The sequence below is a fragment of the Lycorma delicatula genome, chromosome 8, assembly GCF_047948215.1.
Source record: "Lycorma delicatula isolate Av1 chromosome 8, ASM4794821v1, whole genome shotgun sequence".
Classification (NCBI taxonomy): Eukaryota; Metazoa; Arthropoda; class Insecta; order Hemiptera; family Fulgoridae; genus Lycorma; species Lycorma delicatula.
In genome coordinates this window covers 40,741,497-40,763,393 of record NC_134462.1, presented here as the reverse complement: position 1 = coordinate 40,763,393, position 21,897 = coordinate 40,741,497, and the positions used below count along the sequence as shown (strand labels likewise).

General features: G+C 27.1%; 1 protein-coding gene across 1 annotated transcript in view; it reads left to right on the top strand.

Annotated features, from left to right (window-relative positions):
• LOC142328643 (ABC transporter G family member 23-like) overlaps positions 1–21,897 on the top strand; it is a 135,779-nt gene that overhangs the window by 89,352 nt on the left and 24,530 nt on the right. Inside the window, exons 3-7 of the mRNA XM_075372516.1 lie at positions 8,575–8,707; positions 11,327–11,481; positions 15,050–15,157; positions 18,069–18,162; positions 20,661–20,801. Of these exons, the coding sequence (XP_075228631.1) occupies positions 8,575–8,707; positions 11,327–11,481; positions 15,050–15,157; positions 18,069–18,162; positions 20,661–20,801 (631 nt within the window). The remainder of the gene's footprint in view (positions 1–8,574; positions 8,708–11,326; positions 11,482–15,049; positions 15,158–18,068; positions 18,163–20,660; positions 20,802–21,897) is intronic.

The window sequence follows — 21,897 nt, the reverse complement described above, 5'->3', positions numbered from 1 at the left end:
TAATGCAGCATAATGAAAACATTTTAACAGAATGGAAAAAATATTACCCTCAAATTAGATCACGAATAAAAACAATATTAAACCACAAATAAATAAAAAATATCAATTTATACAGCAAGATAAAATAAGTGCATGCAAGATTTTGTTGTATTTCATGAATATTTCTTTTGATTTCTTTCCAAAATTAATTCTAACTCTCTTAAATCAAACTATTCTTATATTCTTTTGTTTGAGGATTTGGGTTTTGGATAATAGTAAATATGCAGCTCTTTTTATATTAACTGCAGGACAAAATTAAAAACATGTATGTTTTTGATTTACATCAAAAGATGTAGTGCTTGAGCAGCAACTGATTTCTTATTACCCACAACACCCTGTCACGGTACACTATGTCGTCCACCATACTATTAGCAGTTCCAACAACTTTAGAGCTACTACGCACCTATCTGTTAATACTTTCTAAATTTAGAAGTCTAGAATGTCATATTGAGGAATAAAAATGAAAATAATTAGCAAGTACAGGTTAAGTCAAAGAAAAGAAAGAAAAACTAGACTTTCCAAAGATTATGTGTATGAGTGAGGCAAGAGGAAAATGTCAGATTGGCTATTTTATGGTTTAGATAAAGAATCCAAAAAAAAAAATGAACAATAAAACCTCTATAGACGTTGATATAAATAGTGATCATAATTTAGTTTTGATAACACATAAGGTGGAGTTTTAATAAATTGAAAAACAACTTGCACAAAGAGACATAATGTATGCAAATTACAAAAAAAAAAATTTATATCAACTTTGAGGAATAAATAAAATACTTACAAGAGACTGATAAAATATTTTACAAATTTTGTAAGTAACTATGAAAGGGGAAACATTAGTAAAAGAATGCTAGTTAACTGTCAGAATTAAAGATTAACATAAAAATTGTAAAAATGCAAAAAATGATTGGTGAGGAAACCATAAAGGCTCTTTACAAACATTAAAAAATTAATAATGTTGAAAAGTAACAAAGGAAGAGTGGTAAAAGGGACGATAAGGCTTATTATTGGAAAGTTGGATGTAGCACATAGAAAAATAATAGGTAATTTTGGGAAAATGAACCCAAAATTTGTAAATACCAAAGGTTCAGAGAGAAAATGAGGAAAGAATTCTATATAGATCTTAAGGATTTAAACAATAAAGAAAATTACAGGGTTAGACACCATACTATGAGAATTATCATTTTTCAGAAGATCTTGGACCGTATATGTTATAAACTTTAGTGACTTTTATGTATTTTATTAACTTTATACATCATGAGACTGGAGAAGTGGCCTTAAGTTACAGAGAAATTCTGATGATCCAAAAAAAAAAAACAGTAGAAGCTAAATGTAAGAGTTCACTTTATTAGAAAAATGAGAAAAGTGAGCATATGTTTATACTTTGTAATTTATTACCATTTACTAAGTACGTAGTGCTTTATCTATTAATATTAATGACTAACTTTTGTTATCAATACTAATATTTTTATTATTTAAGTATAAAGTTTGTTTACTAGGACTACTTAATATACTAAATACTTAAATTCATTTAAGATAGGTTGAAAAACTTTGCACAAGCAAACACATGGTTTAGTAGAGAACACTTTAAAACTTTAAAACCACTAAAAGTGAATAAGTTAATACAGATAAATTTTTAAATGAATCCAAAAAATATTCTAGAATATATTTTTGCAACTACTAAATTGAAGATGCTAAATACATGTTTAAAGAAAGAGGTGAATATAATAGAAGAGAAATAAGATAAAGAACTATCAACTTTTAAATTCCATGAAAAACCAGCACAATATAAGACATTTGTTATTTCATATGTAATACCAGGCAAATATAAAAATGGGGTAGCACATACGAATCAATTTTAAAATTGACTTATTTAAAGAAAAATTAGTTCAATTGGAGCAGAAAATTGTATCACCATATTTGATAAATGTTACAAAAATAAAAAAGAAACATTATAAAAATTTATATTCTGGAAAATGCTATGGGGAAATTTGCCTTTCAACTGCAAATATAAAATTCAAAATGAAAACAAATTATGTCTCAGAAAAATTATTTGGATGTGAAAATCTAAATGATTGATAAGTGATCGTGAGTGAATTATACTTTTAAAAAATCAGAAAATAATAACAAATATTTTGTAGGAAAGACATTTTTATTTTCTTAGGTAATTAAGTACAATTTTGTTTAGAAGTGTGTTCACCTAGCTGAATGATATAAAACAAAACAAAATACTAATCAACAGAACTGACTGATAGAATAGTATCCCCATCATAAGCACTTAATCTATCTTGCCAGCAATTTACAAGGAAGGAAATTTTGGCTCATTATAATAGAAGTAAGGCTTAAAAAAAATATTTGTGCTAATTCAGAAAGGAACAAGACAAATAAGTAACTATTCTTGTAGCTTTCCAATTTCTATGTAGAAAAATTAAAACAGGAACTAAAAGATAAATTTGACAGCAGAATAACAATACAAAAATTAAAAAATAAAAAGATTGCTGATTTACATTGTTCTTTTTACAGGACAAGAAAAAATGAGTAAGAAGAAATACTAATGGCCTGTATGCATAGCTCAGAAAGAAATTCAGTTTAAAAATAAATATGAATAAAACATAAGAATATGATGTAAAAGAGAGTACAATGATGAGAAATTAAACAATAATATGAATGTAATAAGTTACCACTTGCATGGTGAAAATTAAACAGCTTGATAAAGTTCAAATTGAAAAAGAGGAGAGAATTCATGCTAAAATGTAGTAAAGAGTTGAACTAGATTGATAGACTATAAATTATGACAATTAATGACAAAAAATTATGACAAGTGCAGTTAATATGACAATGCAGAGGAAGACATAAAACTGATAATCAAGACCACCAGACCATAAAATATAGCAAATATATAATTAAACAATTACCACAAAACACAAAATAAAATGGATGAAAGGATAAAACTAGCAAATGACTAATGTTCCAGAAAGAAACCATTCATTAAAATCTTTCTTACAAATTTAGACAATTATATAAAAAAAGTTTTATCACTTTCATAATTACCACAAAAGGCTTATTCCAATTTTTCATAAGGATACATGTAAAGCTTCTGGTTTACGTATGCACTAAACAGGGCTGTTTTCTTTAAAAGTAATAATATTCTCCACACAATCAATTATTTGAATAGAGTGAAGTGTCATTTATAATACTGAATATCTGGGCTGTCATTTCTGGGAGTGACTTGTGACTTATACAGGTCCATATACAACTGCAGTGGTTATAGCAGTTAATGCACATTATTGAAACAACAATTCAGAAGAATGCAAATTAAAATGACTACACTGAACAGAGTGGATGCATAGCATATTTACCTTCAAATTCAAAAAAACACAGAACACTGTTGAGGAAAAAGTCAACCTCTGCAAATCATCTCATACAAACAGAATGGGCATACCACTTGAAATATATTTATAATACATACACACACATACACAAAGGGCACTAGGAAAGTTTTACAATACGACTTTATTTAAAAAAATTTTTCAAAATAATTTCCACCACTCCACCACACAATATATACTTCTCCACCCTTTGAAACCAATCTTCAAAGAAACCCTGCCATGTTTCATTGGAGATCTGTGGAACACTCATTATCCCAACTGTTAGGAGGTCATCATTGATTGTAAAATGCCTCCCTTTCAGTCTGTACTTCACCCTGGGGAACAGCGTAAAGTCACATGGAGTAAGGTCATATGAAGTAAGAAAGGGAAGGTATTCTAAAAGTTTTATTCCAGTGCTGAGCAAGTACTCAGAGTAAACTTTGGAGCAGTGCATTGGAGCATTTTTGTGGTGATGAAACCATGTAAAGCAAGGCCAGTCTTGAGTTTGAGCACAACTTCTTGGGAGCTTCGACAACTTTAGGCAGGCATTCCTGTAACTGTCTTCTGAGTTTCCAATACAACTCCCTCTAAAATTAATCTCACACTAAAAGGTACAGCCACCATTCTCTTCTTTAATGAATGAATTTTTAACAGGTACAGGGTTCTCTTCATCTTCGAGTCGCTACACTTTATTGTTAGTGTTGGTCAGAATGTCATAACAATATAGCAAAGTTTTGTCACCTGTCACAATACTGTTCATAGGGAGAGTTCCCATTTTCAAACTTTTTCAGCATTATACAGTACCATGAAACACAAAATATCATCTGATCATTGGTCAAGTTATGCAGCACTCACCCAAAGTGTACAAAGCTTTTTATCTTGTAGGTTATCTTAGACAATAGCATGAACTATTAGTGAATTAATGTCCAAGAATACCTCTATTTGATAGTAGGTCAGAGACCTGTCTGTTTCACGCAATTTTTGTATTTGGATCATGACAACATCACTATCTCTTTTCACTAATACAGTTTAAAAGCAAATGACACTGAGAAGGTTATTAGAGAACCTAAGTGCAGGTTGGGACCTGTTTAAACATGCGCTACTGCCAGTGATGATTGATTCCATGGTATTGCAAAACTGCTCTTACTGCCCTTTGTGTATATAATAATTAAATGAAAATTTATATGAGGCATTTAAAGCCATGATCAAAATGGCTTGTTGCTCAAGATCAGATATCAAATTTTCTGATCTCATCCTAAACAGCTTCATAATTATTTCAAGGTTGAGTACTATTAACAACAGCATCTACAATTTAATTCGTCTAGAAAGTGATTTTCTTTCTTTAAATATATATTTGCTTGGTTAAATTTTTTAATAGAGATTTCTTTTTATTCTAAGGATTACAGATTTTTAGATTATTCTTGCTACTTCAAATTATTAGGAGTATAACATTCTTGTGAAATAAAAAGAACTTCTTTTATATATAGAAGTAAAAAGAAAAATTAAAGATTGGAAGGGCTTTCAACCATTAAAACAAACAGTAGTTTCAAGGTATAAATGTGTTAATAATGTTTTATTTTAAAGTCGTTCACTTATCAAAGCAATTAATGCTATAATAATATTTAAACAGTTATGTTGATTAACATATGAATTGTAAATCTGCTTTATCAGGCGAGGTTATACTTTTTTTAATTGAGATTTTATATATTATAATAAAAAAAATTGAGTCTGCAGTTAAGCACCGACAATAACAAAATAATAACCTTTAGAAGGTTATAAAAAAAAGAAAATAGAATGCTTTTAAAAAAAAACATGCAGTATTACTCATTATTTTCTATAATTTGTAAAAGATTATTCTTATTTTATTAACTAATGAACTATTAATTTATTTTTTGTTCAAGTTATTTATCATTGTTCAAGTTATTATGAACAAAAAATATTTAATTTTAATAGCATTTACAGATAACCAGTATTTCTTGTTTCGATTTATAATAACTACTTAACAGTTATGGTTATAATATTCCATAACATAATTTGAAAACAATTTAAAATTTTATTAAAAAAAAAAAAAAACATACTTTTTACTCAATGATTTTTAAATTAAATTCTCAATTGAATTAACACTTAAAATATTTTATTTTCAAGCATATTTTATTAAATAACAGTATTTCTTACTCATATCAATACCCAGTTTCAACTGTTAATAGGATGCTGTACTATCAACACCTTATAGATGCTATAAGTAGTATTCACATTAAAATCTATATAATGAATAAATCAATAAAATCTAAAACACAATTTTGAATAAATATTTCACAGGTGGTTCAATCAAAGCATTTATCTTTACATATTCCAGGGGCATTATATTTAATGAATATTTTCAAAATTGCAAAAGCTTTTTCTAAATTATTTCAATAATTAAACCAATATAATCAAACAAAAGATAATAAAATAATATAAAGAAAATAACCTTTTTAAAAATACTCAGTCATTTAAAAGCTGCAAGTGTGCAAGTGACAGATTTCATTAATATTAAGAATTATGTGATCTTAAAGCTATCTACAGGGAGAATCCAAAGAAACTTTTTCTAAACCCATGTAACCTGCAGAATAAGTACATCTATAGGCTATGAATACATTATTTGTTTCATTAATGAAATGGACACATAAGAACTTATAAATGATCTGAAGATAAAGATAAAGATGGGTAGTGATTATTATCCTTGGTATTATTACACAATGTTTGAAAAAATTCAGTTGTTTGGTAGGAAACAACTTTCTGATTAATTAGTTTATGTATAGAAAATATTTTTTCAATTATACACCATAATTTTGTATAACTACTGTTCAAATAAACAATTTTTTCAAAACCAATTGTCTTAATATAGTTTGTTTACTCAGAAAAATAATTAATATTAATTCTGATAAGTTTCAATTCTTTAGCTGGTCATTTTAATCTGTTGTTTGATAAAATTATTCAATTACTCTCACATGAAATAAAGCATTTTGTAATAGAAGTACTGTAATACTGTTCTGTCACACTCCATAAAAACTAAATCAGTGTCTACATAATAATAATTACAAATAAACTTTTTCTGTTGTAAGAGCTATAAATAAACTGTTAAATTTAATTTAGTTTGTTGATATTCTTTTTAACAGACTTCAAAAAAGGAGGCTATATATTAAACCTGCATATTCTTTTTTATGTTTGTTCATGCATAACATTTTTCTTATTAATCCAACTGAAACAAGTCTTGTTGCAAATGACACAGCTGCTTTTGACAGAGGTACCATGATGTTGAAAAAACTTTTTAGACACAGAAAATTGGTAAAAATTGACAAAATGAAAACTGCTAAAAAAAGAAGTTTTTTTGCTGTCCAGCAGGTATATAGAGACAGTGGATCCTGATATTCTATATGTATTCATCATGTTAGATGGTCTTCTATAGGGCAGATAGTGTGAGTTTCTGCACAAGATATGTAACACTGTTAATAAAATCATAAAAAATTGAGATATCTTATCTTAAACTTTTCAGATCCAATATACATTATTATTACATTGAATCGATAGACAGTGGAAATCTTACAATTCTACAGATGTGTATCACATTACATGTTGATATTGGTTGAATTTTTAAAAAAAATAATTATTAATGTGTCAATACACTAATTCACATTTCTAGCAGTTGCAAACTTAATTATCTGCTTTATATATTTTGAAGGAACCATAACTGGCCGGTTCTTTTGGTAAAATGAGAGCATTCTAGCTTTTCAATTACACTGATAAACATAATTTTTGTTTCCTAACATACAATACATGATTTTAATCTGTTTTTTGATGCTAAAAACGAATATGATCTCAGAATCTTTCTATCACCCACCATTTTTGAAAAATGTTTAAATTTTAGTTAAAGGAATTTTTTCATTTTTCTACATATAGTTAGCATTTTAAGCTCCTATATTGTATTTTCTTATCTCATTTTTTACTGTTTAACTTTGTTAAAATAATTTGTAAGTTATAAATAAACAATACTAGAGAGAAAATTAAATCATATCATAGTCGCATATTGTGACACCATATCTAATACTGAAGAGTGAGCCTTCATGGACAAGATTAATCATATCTGTGCAGGTCAAAACATGTAGCTTAAAACACAGCCGTGTTGTTTTATTAAGTACTGGATTTAGGAATGAATTAATTTTGTTCAATCTTACTGCTGTCTTAAGTTTCTTAACAGTGCAGTGTCATAACGCCTTGAAATTGTGTAAATGATGTGAATGCCTTTTTTTATGTATGTGGTGAGTTACCATAAAATCAAATAGAAAAAACATTACACCTTTAATTAAAAAGCATATCATTGTACTTTCAGTGTAAAATTGTTGATCAGGATAAGATGTGGGCTTCTCATACAGTATGCGCTAATTGTTCTGTATATTTAAGAGGATGGCTCAAAGGTACACAGAAGGCTTTGCCATTTGATGTACCTATGGTTTGGCATGAACAAAAGGATCATGTTACTGATTGTTACTTTTGTTTAATAAGTGTGTCTGGAATTTCTAAAAAAATTAAACATACTGTAGGGCCTGTACCTCGCAGTGAAATTATTCCAGTTCCTGAGCCATCTGTGAATAAATGTTTCAAAAGCAGTAATGAAGAAGACAACAATGATTTTGATTTTGAATTATCTTCCATTAAGCCACATCTTATAGCACAAGATGAATTAAATGACTTTAAATTTAAATTTATCAAAAAATCAAGCTGAACTGTTAGGATCAAGACTGTCAAAAATGGTATGAAGTAAATGGGATTGAAGTTTTAGACATTGATTTTTTGTTAAGAAAAATCTATAATAGCTCAATATATCTAAAATACAATGTATTTAAGATGTATGTATGTAAGATGAAAATATATTTGTAAAAAAAAATAAATTGTAAGTTTATTTAAATTTAATACTTTCTGTTTAAATTTCATAGTTAGTTTGAGAAAGAGAGGTCTATACAAGAAAATACATTACAGAATATACACTGATGGAAAAAAAATGTTGAATCTGGAAATTAGCAATTTTCTTGTTAAGGGTTATTATAGATAAATATGACTTGTACATATATATCTTGAAACTAATAGCTACTAAATCCTAAAATTTATATTTATTTTAATTTTATTTTTTTAGATATGGGCTCCTGGGTCCAAGTGGCTGTGGTAAAACAACTCTTTTAAGATCATTGGTTGACAGAACAGTTTTAGATGCTGGAATAATTTATGTAAAAGCAAGAAGAAAGGATCGTGTTGGTTATATGCCTCAGGTAAGATAAGAAATAAATATTTCATCAAGTGAATACATGTGTATCGACATGCATGCAAATATTAGATGACTATTCATTAATAAATAATTAAAAAATGCAATACTTTCTTATATATAGAAACATAAACCAAATAAAAAAATAACAAATGCTTTTATATCAAATAATGGTCTATACAACCAACTACTTACTAAAAATGTGATTAAAGTAGCAGTATATAAAAATCATAATTTATTGTAAATAATTAATAAGCAAGCAAAGAATGGATTTTTATGAAGTAAAAAGATGTATTCCCATACATTTAAAAAAAAACATCATTTTCATTGAAGAAACATAAGAAAATTATTAATTTTTTAGTGATCAATAGTGTTGGACTTGGAAAACAAAATTTCTATACATTATAGGAGATTGATACTGATGATAATGTACAGAAAATTTCAGCTTATCAGGTAGTGTTGAATGCTTAGTACTGTGGCAAAGGCTACAGATAGGAGGACATGCTTAAGGATTTTATAAAAATTGACATTAGGTATATTTTCAGTTCAACACACAAAAACTGTACATACAAGGACTGAAAATAAACATAAACTAATCAAACAACCAAAAGATTTAAATTTAGAAGTATACTAATAGGTGAAAGTTGAGTAAGCAACTGGTAATTAAATATAATTATTTAATGTTATTATTAACTGATGGAAATAACTGATAAATAATATGCATTTTTTGATGTGAAAAAAGCATAATGTGTAAAATTCTATCATTATATATATATACTCAATTGATTCTGATAGTTGAGCTGATCTTAGTAGATTAGCAACTATTAGGGTCATCCAAGGTAGACAGGTTGAAGGTTAGAAGCTATATCAAGAAATAGTTCTCATGTTAGAGCAGTGTTTTTTTTTTACATTAATAAAAGCTGCAGTCAGCTTCTGTTCTGTATATTAATGGTGAGGCTAGTCTGTAGGTAGAAGTTGAACAAAGTACTACTGTTTAATGATTATCTAAGTATTAGTATTATTGTGGCATAATCTTATTTTATTAAATTTTCTGAAGTTAAAAACTGCTTCCAATTTGAATCTCCAGGGGAAGCAACAAGAGAAGTCACAGCAACCAACTGTTCAAAAGGATTTAACAAGAGATGGAAAGCAGAAATGACTAGGCACCTGCCAAATAAGAACAGTTGTGGAGGTAGGCAAACTAATGGATTTGAAAAGAGAGATGAAAATAGATGAATGGATATAATTGTGGTATGTGAAGTCAGATTGGAAGGAATAGGTGAAGTTAAGAATATTAATGTTAAATATATTATTCAGTTACATACATTACCAACAAAAAAGGAAGAAATGGTGTAGGAATTATATGAAACTAGAAAAATGTAAAGTGTAACATTTAATAATGATAGAATGTTGTTAGGCTAGGAATGAATCCCAAAGATATTCTTTTAATACAAGTGCACATACTGACTAGTCAATATAATGGAGTTGAAATAATGTGTACACAAAGAGAAAATTATTAAACAGGAAGGTAAAGATTGTTGTAGGATTATAATGAAGGACTGAAGTACTATTATAAGGAAGGATTGGGTGAAGAAACAATGGAAAAGTATAGACTGGAAAGATGGAATGAACAGAAAGGAATGCTTAATGAGTTTTGGAAAGAAAATAAAATGTTCATAACAAATACTAGTTTTCAAAATCATAAAAGAAAACTATACTCATGGAAATCATGAGGAGATGAAAACATATATTGAACTAACTGTATAACTGCAGAAGAAAGATGCAGAAATGTGATAAAAAGAAAGGCACATGAGGTAGAAGCCAACAAAAATAGTGATATATTTCTGGTAGTAGAGAGAATAATATTGAAGAGAATTAAAGAGCAAAGAAAGTAAAAAGAAATTCTGTAAAAAATAACAATTCAAAAGTGGTGGTACTAAGAAAAAAGTTAGCTCAAGAATTGCAGATGGCAGTGTAAAAATGAAAGATACTATAAAAACAGCAGCAGAACAAACAACTGACTTCATTAAGGTAAATTATACCTAATATAAAAATAGATAAAGAATTACTATAGAGCAATATCAGTTGAAAAAAATGATATTCCTAATTGAAATTTGAACTTTAATTCTTTTGTATGAAAGATGTAGATGGTATCAATCTGTCATGGAAATTGGGATTTAGATAAACATTATCTTTTAAATTAAAAATTACACTATCTTGGACTAGAGTGAAAGGCAATGCTAACAACTAGATATATATCAATTGAGTAATCAACAGTAGTGTATCTAATAGAGTAACAACAATTTGGCACAGTAATTATGCAGCTAAGTCATGAAATCCCAGATACAGTAGTCTAACATTTAGTACTCTGATTAGAATTCACGAATGTTTTTTGTTTAATTTGAATCTTATAAAACAGAAAATTTGACTGACAACAATGTTAACTGCTTATCAAACCAACAAATCAGATGTTTTACTTTGTGAACTTAAAAATAATATGGCGTTTACCAAACATCATCTTTGAAAATAAATCTTACATTTTATATAACTAAGAATCTGCATAGAGGTACAAATTACTTTGTACATCCAAAAATATGATGTAAATACAATATTTATTTTATTGCAGGAAATCTGTTTGTATAATGATATGAATATAGGAGAAACATTTCATTTTTTTGGAAGATTATACAGCATGTCATTTTCCAAAGTAAAAGAGAAAGAGAGAACACTTCTAGCACTTCTTGATTTACCATCCCCTGATCATATAATTGGAAGCATAAGGTTTGTTATAATTTATTATAATATTCATAAATAAATACAAGTATATAGATGAAAAGAGAAAATAATTCTGGAAATATAAAGAATAAAATTTTCCCATCTGCACCCAGGAATCCAAAACAAAACATTTACCAATATATGCATGTACCAATTAGTTAATACATAAAAAATATTTTTAAAAAAATTAATAAAATTGATTAATATAAAGCGGGATTTTTTTTAATCCGCATTTAAATTTTCAAAATACAACATTATGTCAATTATTTGGACAAAAAAAGAGCTTTTTTTTTAAAATCCTCAACAAACTAAATATTTTTTCCTTTAAAGCTATTTATTTTAATTTAATTTTACATAAAAAATTAATAAAATTGATTAATGTAAAGCTGAATTTTTTTAATCCACATTTAAATTTTCAAAATATGACATTTGTGTACTATGTCAATCATTCACACAAAACAGGAGTTTTTTTTTTATATCCACGACAAAAAAAATAAATAGCATTAAAGGAAAAAATATTTAGTTTGTCACACTATATAATGCCAACAATATTCATCATCATACAAACAATAAAAAGTTACAAAAATTATCAGAAAAGGTTATTTTGCAGTTCTCAAAACAGATATGAAATACAAATTTAAAAGACAGACTAACAAGAATTTCAGGATTACCCAATTAACATTGCAAATATCAGGAATAAATATTCTCATGGTTACAAAAAATGGAATCAATTTTTGCAAATTGCCAAAAGGCATTAATACAACATGTAAATTTTGTATAATAAACCAAACTCAACACACTTGAACAGAAGGAAGTTTACATTCATATTAAAAATTAAAAAAATAATTCTCAAAAATAACAAACACAATACAAAAGTACAACTTAAATGTTTTTGACAAGCTTTCCATACAAATCTCTTAATACATTTTTTGTCAGATTAAATTTCAAAAATAATTCATTTTCATCCAGACCAAACATATTAATTAAAAAAAAAATGCATTTTCTTAGAAAAAACTATTATTAAAGAATTTTATTTGATAATTATAATCAGTGGAATTAATGATCTTATATCATTAATGAATATAAATTATTATGAATAATTCTTAGAAGCTTTCATAGATTATTATACCAATCATTATAAATAATTTTATGTGGTAACATATTAACCATATTCCATATTAACAAAAATGTTTTTGTTAAAAAGAAAAATGCATTTAATGTCTTTCAACAGAGTCCTCTTCATGAAACATGCACAATAAAATTAACATTTTCAATAGAAAAAAGATAATTTTTACATCAGTTCCTAGGAAGTAAAATCAAATCAGTTATAAAATGATTTTTAATCTAAATCATATGGAAGAAAAACTTGGTAAATTTGTTTTTAAGTGAAGTATATATTGTCTAAAATTTTATAACCTTTTTAAAATTAGTTAATATTTATTTAAGTATAGCTGACTCTAATAAAAGATATAAAATCAATGAATAATACGAATTCTTAAAACAATTAGAAGAATCAATCAAACAAAGAAGGAATATTAGAATGACCAAAGAAGGCAGAAAAACTAACTTTGAGATGAACAGCGTTCATTATATTCTCAGCAGACAATAAATTATTATGAACTAATTAAAAATAGAATAATAGGGTAATCTGTTTCTTTTCAAAAATATAGTGTACCAGACCTGAAATCTAACCAACAGTACAGTAGTGTGACACGTATGTACATACATACATACATACCTACACACATACATGCACATATGCACATTCATACATGTTTTTTCGGTCTAGAGAAATAGTTGGATCCTGAACATAAAGATATGCAAACAACCCAGTATCTCATTTTTGATACGATCACCACAATTTTTCCTTTAATATAACTATTTTAATTATATCAAATATATTAATAAAAATGTTATGATGCAATCACTGTCTATTTTTAATTTGTTAGCTCTCTGAAAAAGTTTTTGTCTGAAATTATTTTCGTAAATTCATTACTAAACTATCCTAGTTAGAATGTAAAGTAAAAAAATATGTTGAATAAAAATATATTAACTTTCTTTTTACTTTTATTATTACAGCTGTGGAACTTCAAATAATAAGTTTACTGTGGAAAAAAATATTTAAAAAAGCTTGAAAATCTCATTTTATGTAAGGGACACTGAATGAATGATTTAATGCTGATCAAAAATATCTACTTTGCTGATTAAGAAGTTATGTCAGTCAGGAAAAGCAGATAAAAATGAAAAGGTGTAAAACAAGTATTAAGATTATTCCCAATGATTTTCAAATCATATTTAGAAAGCAATAAAGAACTTGAAGGAAAAAATGTATAGAAATAAAAAATGGAAAAAATAAATTATAAAATACAATTTTTACTTTATTATCATTCTTTTTCTTTTAAAGATCTTTATTGCTTCTTGTAATTTGTAAAGCTTCAAGTAAAGGTCGTGTATATTCTTTCTTTTTGATCAGCAAAACAGTATTTAGTTTATAATAGATAAATATTTATAGCATTATATTAGATAATATTTTTATTATATAGCAAAAATTAATATTAGGAATTCTATATATATATATATATATATATATATATATATATATATATATATATATATAATATTCTATATCTATTTTGTAATATGAGATTTTAAAGTTTATTTTTAAAATAGTATTTTTCACAGTAGACTCATTATTGGAAATGTCACAGGATATTAAAAAAATAATTTAATACATTTTTATATAACATATTTTTCAACTGTATATTCTATTAAAGTAGTTTACTAATATTTGTTATTTAAGTTGTATTAAAAGATTAATCTAAATGTAACAAGTACTAAAAGCATACTAGCACAAGCAAAGAAGAAAGCTTGTTATTTTATGGCTGGCTATAACCTTTCTATATCCTGGGAGTAATTTGAGACTCATATAAACTTGCCTGCAACCCTTTTGGGTAAGAGAGTTAACATATAGAACATATATTCAGAGAAACATAAAAATAAGAAAGGCAAAGATTAGATGTAACTAACAAAATGAAGGGAATTTGTAGTATATCAGAAAAAGATAGGCCCATAGTATTTTCATTAGAAATTAGGACCTTAGGTTATTACTTCCGTACAAAAAAACAAAAAATCAGAAGTTATTAGTAAAGTAAAATTATTTTGTACTTTAAAAAATATTGTATATATAATTTAATAGGCATAAAGGAAGTCATGTGATGTCCACATCAGATTTTGTTAAGATATGTGAGATTAGTTTTTTGAATTTTTTTATATGCCAGAAAGTAGAGAAGGAAAAACTTTTAAGACAATACAAAAATTACAATACACAAAGCAATAAAAAAGTGAAGTTGTAAGATGTATACATATTTGAGATATGAAGTAATACATAAGTAATATATTTGAGATATGTATTTATACATATTATGAAAAGTATAAAGTAAGGGAGAAATTTATAAAAACATTCTAATAACTAAAAAATGGGAAGATAGATAAAATTTTTTTGTTCTAGATTTCGCTGATTATAAGAGAATACAAAATTTCACAATAATTCTAATTTTAATTAATCTATTCTCAGTGGAGGTCAACAACGGCGTGTTTCATTTGCAGTTGCTTTACTACATGATCCTGAACTATTAATATTGGATGAACCTACAGTTGGAGTCGATCCTTTACTAAGTCAAACGTAAATATTAATTCAATATATATTATTAATTAGTCTTAAAATACTTTCTTTTTTTTCTTGACGAATTAATTCGCCACAGAAGCGCTTACAAAGAAGCTTGTTTGTGGGAATGTAGAAATGAAATTTTGTAGCATTGAAGCCTGATCAGGATACGAACCCAGGACCTCTAAACTAAAGGCAGGCTGATATTGCTACCAGTCTGAAATGGAGATCAACATTAAATAAAAACTTTTTTTTCATGAAATAAGATTTTTTCCAATTGAAAAAACTTTACTGATATTGGAAAATCCTCAGGCTCTAGAAATATTTTCAGATATGCTTTAGATATTAGAATAAAAATATTATTACTTCAGACTAAAAATCACTTGATCTGTTATAGTAAATAGCATGCATACCTTTAAATTTAAATATTCTAGGTTTCCAAATCAGAATGTATAGAACTGTTACTCATATAATTTTATCATGATTTTGTATGTCTTGCCAGTGCCATTTGCATTCATGACTGAGAGAAAAGATTTTTATTAATCCTCATTGTCTGAACAAACTAGATGATATTATCTACTCCTGGTAATTCATTTATACTTCCAAAACTCTTATTATTTGAATCCCACATGAGTAACAACAATTACATAATGGCATAGATTCCTTCAGTTGACCAATAATAAGGATTGCCAACATCAAAGAACTCTTTATAATGAAAATTGCTTTGAGTCTCAGGTGATTCAGCTCTTATACCATATAAATTAAATTATGTTGTTTTATACACCTGTCATAATGCAAATTAAGGTGATCTGTTTCCTGGAAACACTTAAAATAATTTTGAGTTTCGATAATTTTTATTTTTAGTTCAAATAAGGAACCCAATAAAAAAAGAATTTCTAAAATTATTATTTTTTTATTATAAAAAAATATATTATTAAAATTTTAAAATTGTTCTAATCTAATAGATATAGAATTTCATACCAACTGAAGACAGAAGATACAGTGAAAACTAGTTATTGGAAATTAATATGGTAAGTTTAAGTTATCAAATTACTGTGTTTTGGCGATTAATATTTCTTATTAAATTTTATCAACACAGTGGCCAATTTATTAATGAATTATTTGATTATTGAAAAAATTAATACAAATGTTAACCAAGCCAACAAAAAAAAACCATATTGGAATTCTACAAATTACAGTTAAAAATATTAAACTTAATACACAAAATTAAATTTAATAAAACATGTTTGGAATACAAAATAACTTCTAAATAGACAATTATAAATATAATAAAAACCCTAAAAATTATACACCTGTAATAAAAACTAAAGAATTATGCAAAAAGTTCAGAATAAAACAGGAAGTTAAACAAGCCTATAAAAATTAGGTTATTATTAATAATAAATTGTACATACTACATTTAGATGTACTCAGAGAATTTTGATTTCCAAATTATACATATATAAGACAGTTAAATGATAATGAAAAAGATAAAAATACAAAGAAAAATTAAACAAACAAAAAAAATGTATTGAGTTATTATTATATAATGACAAATACAATGAAAAACACAATTTAAACTAGAGTGGCTCAGAAAAAAGAGTGCTACATTCTATTTTTACTTTCTACAAGCTTACTTTCAACATACTTTGAAAATAATTTGTTTCATGAAAACTGATGATTAGATTTCATTCTTTTTGTGTAGGTAAATAGAACTACATATATTTTAGCTTATTTCAAAATACTTTTCATTTGTTTGTGGTAATAAATTTTGAAGAACTTTGCTTTGGCACATAAAATAATGAGTAATTTAAATTCAGTGTTTGAGGAAGTTAAAAAATATGCTTTTAATTAATAATAAAAAAATCCACTTACAAATAATTCTTTTATGTACCTGTTCAAGTGCTTTCAGAATAAAATTCCATCATCAGGAACTAAAAAAAATTTTTTTTAAGTTATCTTATTAAAACTAAAATTTATTTGTCATGTGAATTTGTTTATGTAAAGTAATATAAAATAACAGTAGTCGTCATAGTCTAAAATTGTGCCAACTTAACGTCCTGTCATTGTGAATGTCTCCACCATTACAGGTTTTTTAATTATTAATTATATAATCATACCAACGGGCCATGCATGATAAAATTATATAAAACATACTTTTGGGTCTTTTGTAGAAACTTGAGGAATTTCAGGTGGCTACAGTTATATGTATTCTTGTCCCTTCCCCCACCAATGAATTCAGACATGAATTTAAACCTAATTGGTAATGAATATGACATATACTGAATTTTTCTAAAATGGTTGGTTGGCTATACTTTTTCAGATTCTACTTGTAAATTAAACAAAAAGTATAAATTTAGCAAAAAGTATATTTACGAAGATATAATGAATTGAAAAATAAACACAGCCCCCATTTTGTATTTTGTGAAGGTAATTAATTCCTAATTTTATTTATAATTTTAAAACTTTATTACAAAGACACAAACCAAATATTAATGTGATTCCTCTATTCAAACTTGGGATAAATTTTTATATAAAAATAATAAAATGGCGAACAAGGAGAGAATGAAGGAGAGATTGCCATTTTTCCTAAGGATACTTTTTGTTTAATTTACAAATAGAATCTGAAAAAAGTATAGCCAGCCTACCATTTTAGAAAAACTCTGTATATTCTTGGGTCCCCAATGAATTCGGACATGAATTTAAATCTAATTGGTAAAGAATATGACATCAAGTAAAGCTTTATGATGTTCTAGAGCAAAAAGAAAAAATGTGGGTCATTATTTGTTGATATGTAAGAATAGGTGTATTAAATCGGCTGCAAAAAATATAAAAGTAAATAATTTATTTAATACAACTACAATCATAATTTTAGATAATAACATGCAAACTAAACATTAATAATGATGACAAAAATCTTGTGTTACAGAATATGGGATCATTTAATAAAACTTACAGCATTACATAATAAAACAATTATTATAACTACACATTACATAGAGGAAGCAAGACAAGCAAATATTGTAAGTATTATTATCAGTAATGAGTTAATCTAAAAAAAATTTCATCTTACATCCCTGTAAAAAAAAAGGAGAGGGGTAACTTCTATATTAAAAAGCTACCGTTTCAAAGTCTTAAAATAATAACAGTTTTTCAGACAAAGCAATGAAGTCACTCACAGGAATATATGATCATAATTGGTAATTTCCTGCAATTAATCATTCACCAACTGCTCAAGTGTAATATCTACATCAACAATAGAATTTTGGAGTTTGTAAAGAGAATACAAAATTTTCAAGTTAATATTTTTCAACTTTCCTTGATAAACCATCTTCTATCTTGATATAGCTTCATATGCTGAATATTTTCTTCATACAGTTAGGGTTTTCATGGCTGGTGGTTTTTTTTTGGAGGGAGGTTCATAAACATTTGTGAGATCAAGTAACCTATTTATACATGGGTATAACAACAGATACAATAATTTATTTCACTAATAACTGCTGATTTTTTTCCATATTTTTTTCTCCCTCTATGAATCATGAGACCTTGCTATTGGTGAGGGAGCTTGAGTGCTCAGTGATACAGAGTAGCTGGATAGAAGGTGCAACTATATCAGAGAGGTATCTGTTGAGAGCCAGACTAAAGAGTGCTTCCTGAAAGAGGGCAGCTGCTCTTTCAGTAGTTGTTAAGGGCATAGGTCAGGAGGATTTAAATGGCCACATCAACATCACTCAATTTTCTCAGTACTGTGCAGCTGAAAGCAATGGAAAACTACAGCTGTTTTTTTCCCCAAAAAATGTAGGTCTCTGCATTTTCATGTAACAAAGATGGAGGCAGTAAAATATCCTTAGTAAAATATTCCAGAGGTAAAGTAGTCACCCGTTCAAATCTCCGGGTAGGAACTACTAAGGAAAGGGTCACCAGAAAATTAAAAAAATAATATTCTACGAGTCAGAGTGTGGAATGTTAGAAGTCTAAAAGTTGGTAGGTTAGAAAATTTAAAAAGGGAAATAGATAGGTTAAGTGTAGATGTAGTAGGAATTAGCAAGGTTCGGTGCGAAGAGGAAATCAACTTTTGGTCAGGTGATTTTAGAATAATTAACTCAGCATCAAATAAAGAGCAGGCAGGAGTAGGTTTTGTAATGAACAAGAAGATAGGGAAGAGACTAGAATATTTCAAAAAGCTTAGTGATAGAATCATTATTATAATAAGGGTAAAATAAAAACCTAAGCCAACAATGATCGTTAACGTCTATAGGTCTGCAAGTGTCTATGATGAGGTAGAATGTTTATATGAAGAAATTGACGAAGAAATTAAACACATAAAAGGGGATGAAAATTTAATAATAGCTGGAGATTGGAATGCAAGCATTGGAGAAGGCAAGGAAGGAAATATTGTGGGTGAATATGAACTGGAAAAAAGGAATGAAAGAGGGGATTGACTTATTGAGCTTTGCACATAGTATAATTTAGTAATTACCAACACAGAATTTAAAAATCATAATACAAGATATACAAATGGAAAAAGCCTGGTGATACTGCAAGGTATTGGGTAGATTATATTATGGTTAAAGATAGATAAATTATTATGTTAAGTTCAGCAGAAGCAAACTTAGGCAGAACAAAGAGAACTGGTAGAAAACCTTGGATATATTGCAGCTGATGTAGGGATATAGAAAATATAAGAATGATAATGATGTACAAGGTAAAAGGAACTATCAACAATTAAGAAATATTATAAACAGGATGTGAAAATTAGCATAATAAGAGTGGATTAAAGAAAAGTGTTCAAAAGTGGAGAGAAGAAATGATCATTGGTAAAATAGACTGAGCATACAGGAAAGTTAAGGAGAATTTTGTTGTACATAAATTATTATCGAATGATGTGTTAAACAAAGATGGTACACCGATTTATAATACGAAAGAAAAGGTCGATAGGTGGGTGGAATATATTGAAGAGTTATACGGAGGAATTGAATTAGAAACTGGTGTTGTAGTAAAAGAAGAGGAAATCAAAGAAGATGAAAAGGGAGATACAGTACTGAGATCTGAATTTAATAGAGCATTAAAAGAGTTGATAGGCAGAAAGGCTCCTGGGATCAACAAGATACCTGCAGAATTACTGTACAGTGCAGGTGAGGAAGCAATAGATAGAGTAAACAACCTGGTGTGTAATATTTATAAATAAGGGGAAGTTCCATCAGACTTCAAAAAGAGTATTATTAAGAGTAGATAAATGTGAAGAATACCGAACAATTAGATTAACTACTCGCACATCAAAATCTTAACTAAAATTCTGTTCAGAAGACTTGAGAGGAGAGTGGAAGAAGTGTTAAGAGAAAACTTCCATTGTGTTTGTCTATATTTGTAGTAATAAAAAGTATCTACTAAATAAAATCAATTATTAACCAGTTGCTATTTGCTTAGGTTTTTAAACTTATCATTTGCAGTAGTAGTTATTTTCGAAATAACTACAATTTTTCTCTTTTTTTTGTTTAATAAATATATTTTCTGCTTACAGATTGGAATGATGAGAGGTGGCATATTACTAGCAGAAGAATCACCAGCACAGTTAATGTTAAGACATAATTGTTCACATTTAGAACATGTCTTTCTAGTCCTAAGTGAAAAACAACAGAAACAACTAGAAATTCAAGAAGAGGTAATTATTATTACCAATCATAATTTTTGCATTTTTATCAGTTCAATTTTAAAGTAATTGAAACTGGTTTCTAGCTCTTTAACAACACATAAAAATAAGTTTTATCAAATAGGTTATTTGATTTTTCCATTCTCTTATTCATTAAACATTTGTCATTCTATCTGCAAATTTATTATCTGCATTAATGTTTGCTCACTAACATTTAATTTTATTTTTTTTGGGCAGGGAACGTTCACAGTCATATTCTTAATACCACAAACACTAATATTTTATTATTCACTTTATGCTTGTATTTAATTACATTATAAATCTCCAAACATATTAAAACTGAATATAACCACATCCAACTCTGTTTTGATTGATCAGTTTATACCTGAACAAAATAATAGAATTTTTAATTGACTAATAATTCATTGTTTCTAAGTTCATGACAAAGGAAATGGAGAATTACTTCTGATTTTTTCTTCCCCTCCTTTTGGTGCTCCTGCTCCTGAGTAATGGAAAATTCATCTATACAACTAGGGTAACTATTATCTTAATGAATTTAAGCAATCAAATGTGAAATCAGAAATTGTAATGTGAATGAAAATTTAAAAAATACTAATAAATAAGAAGAATTATACATTTTAAATAAATTAAAATAAGTTAAAATATGACCCCATTAAAGATTTATATTTGAATTTAAAATACTTTAGAGTGAATTTAAAAAAGTGTGTGTGTGTGTGTGTGTGTGTGTATAATTTTTTTGAAAATTCAAATAATTCATAAACTAAAATAAAAATAAGTTAACCACCAAACACAGTAAAAAAAAGAAGAGAACTAATACCAATAGTCAACTTTTGCAGGATCCCACCATCAGTTGGTACACAATTGTGTAATTGCATCAAACAAATAACAAAAAAAAATAAAAATTTAGAAAATATAAGTACTCTTAACAACCACAAAATCCAGTAATGATGGTGGAGTTGCATTAATACAAATTTTGTGGTTGTTAGTGTTTGTTTAGCAGATAGCATCGGTCAGATTCACTTCTTGGTCTTTCTTTCCTTCATTTATGACCTTTTGAACATAATTGTAAGTTATTTTAAGTACTTTA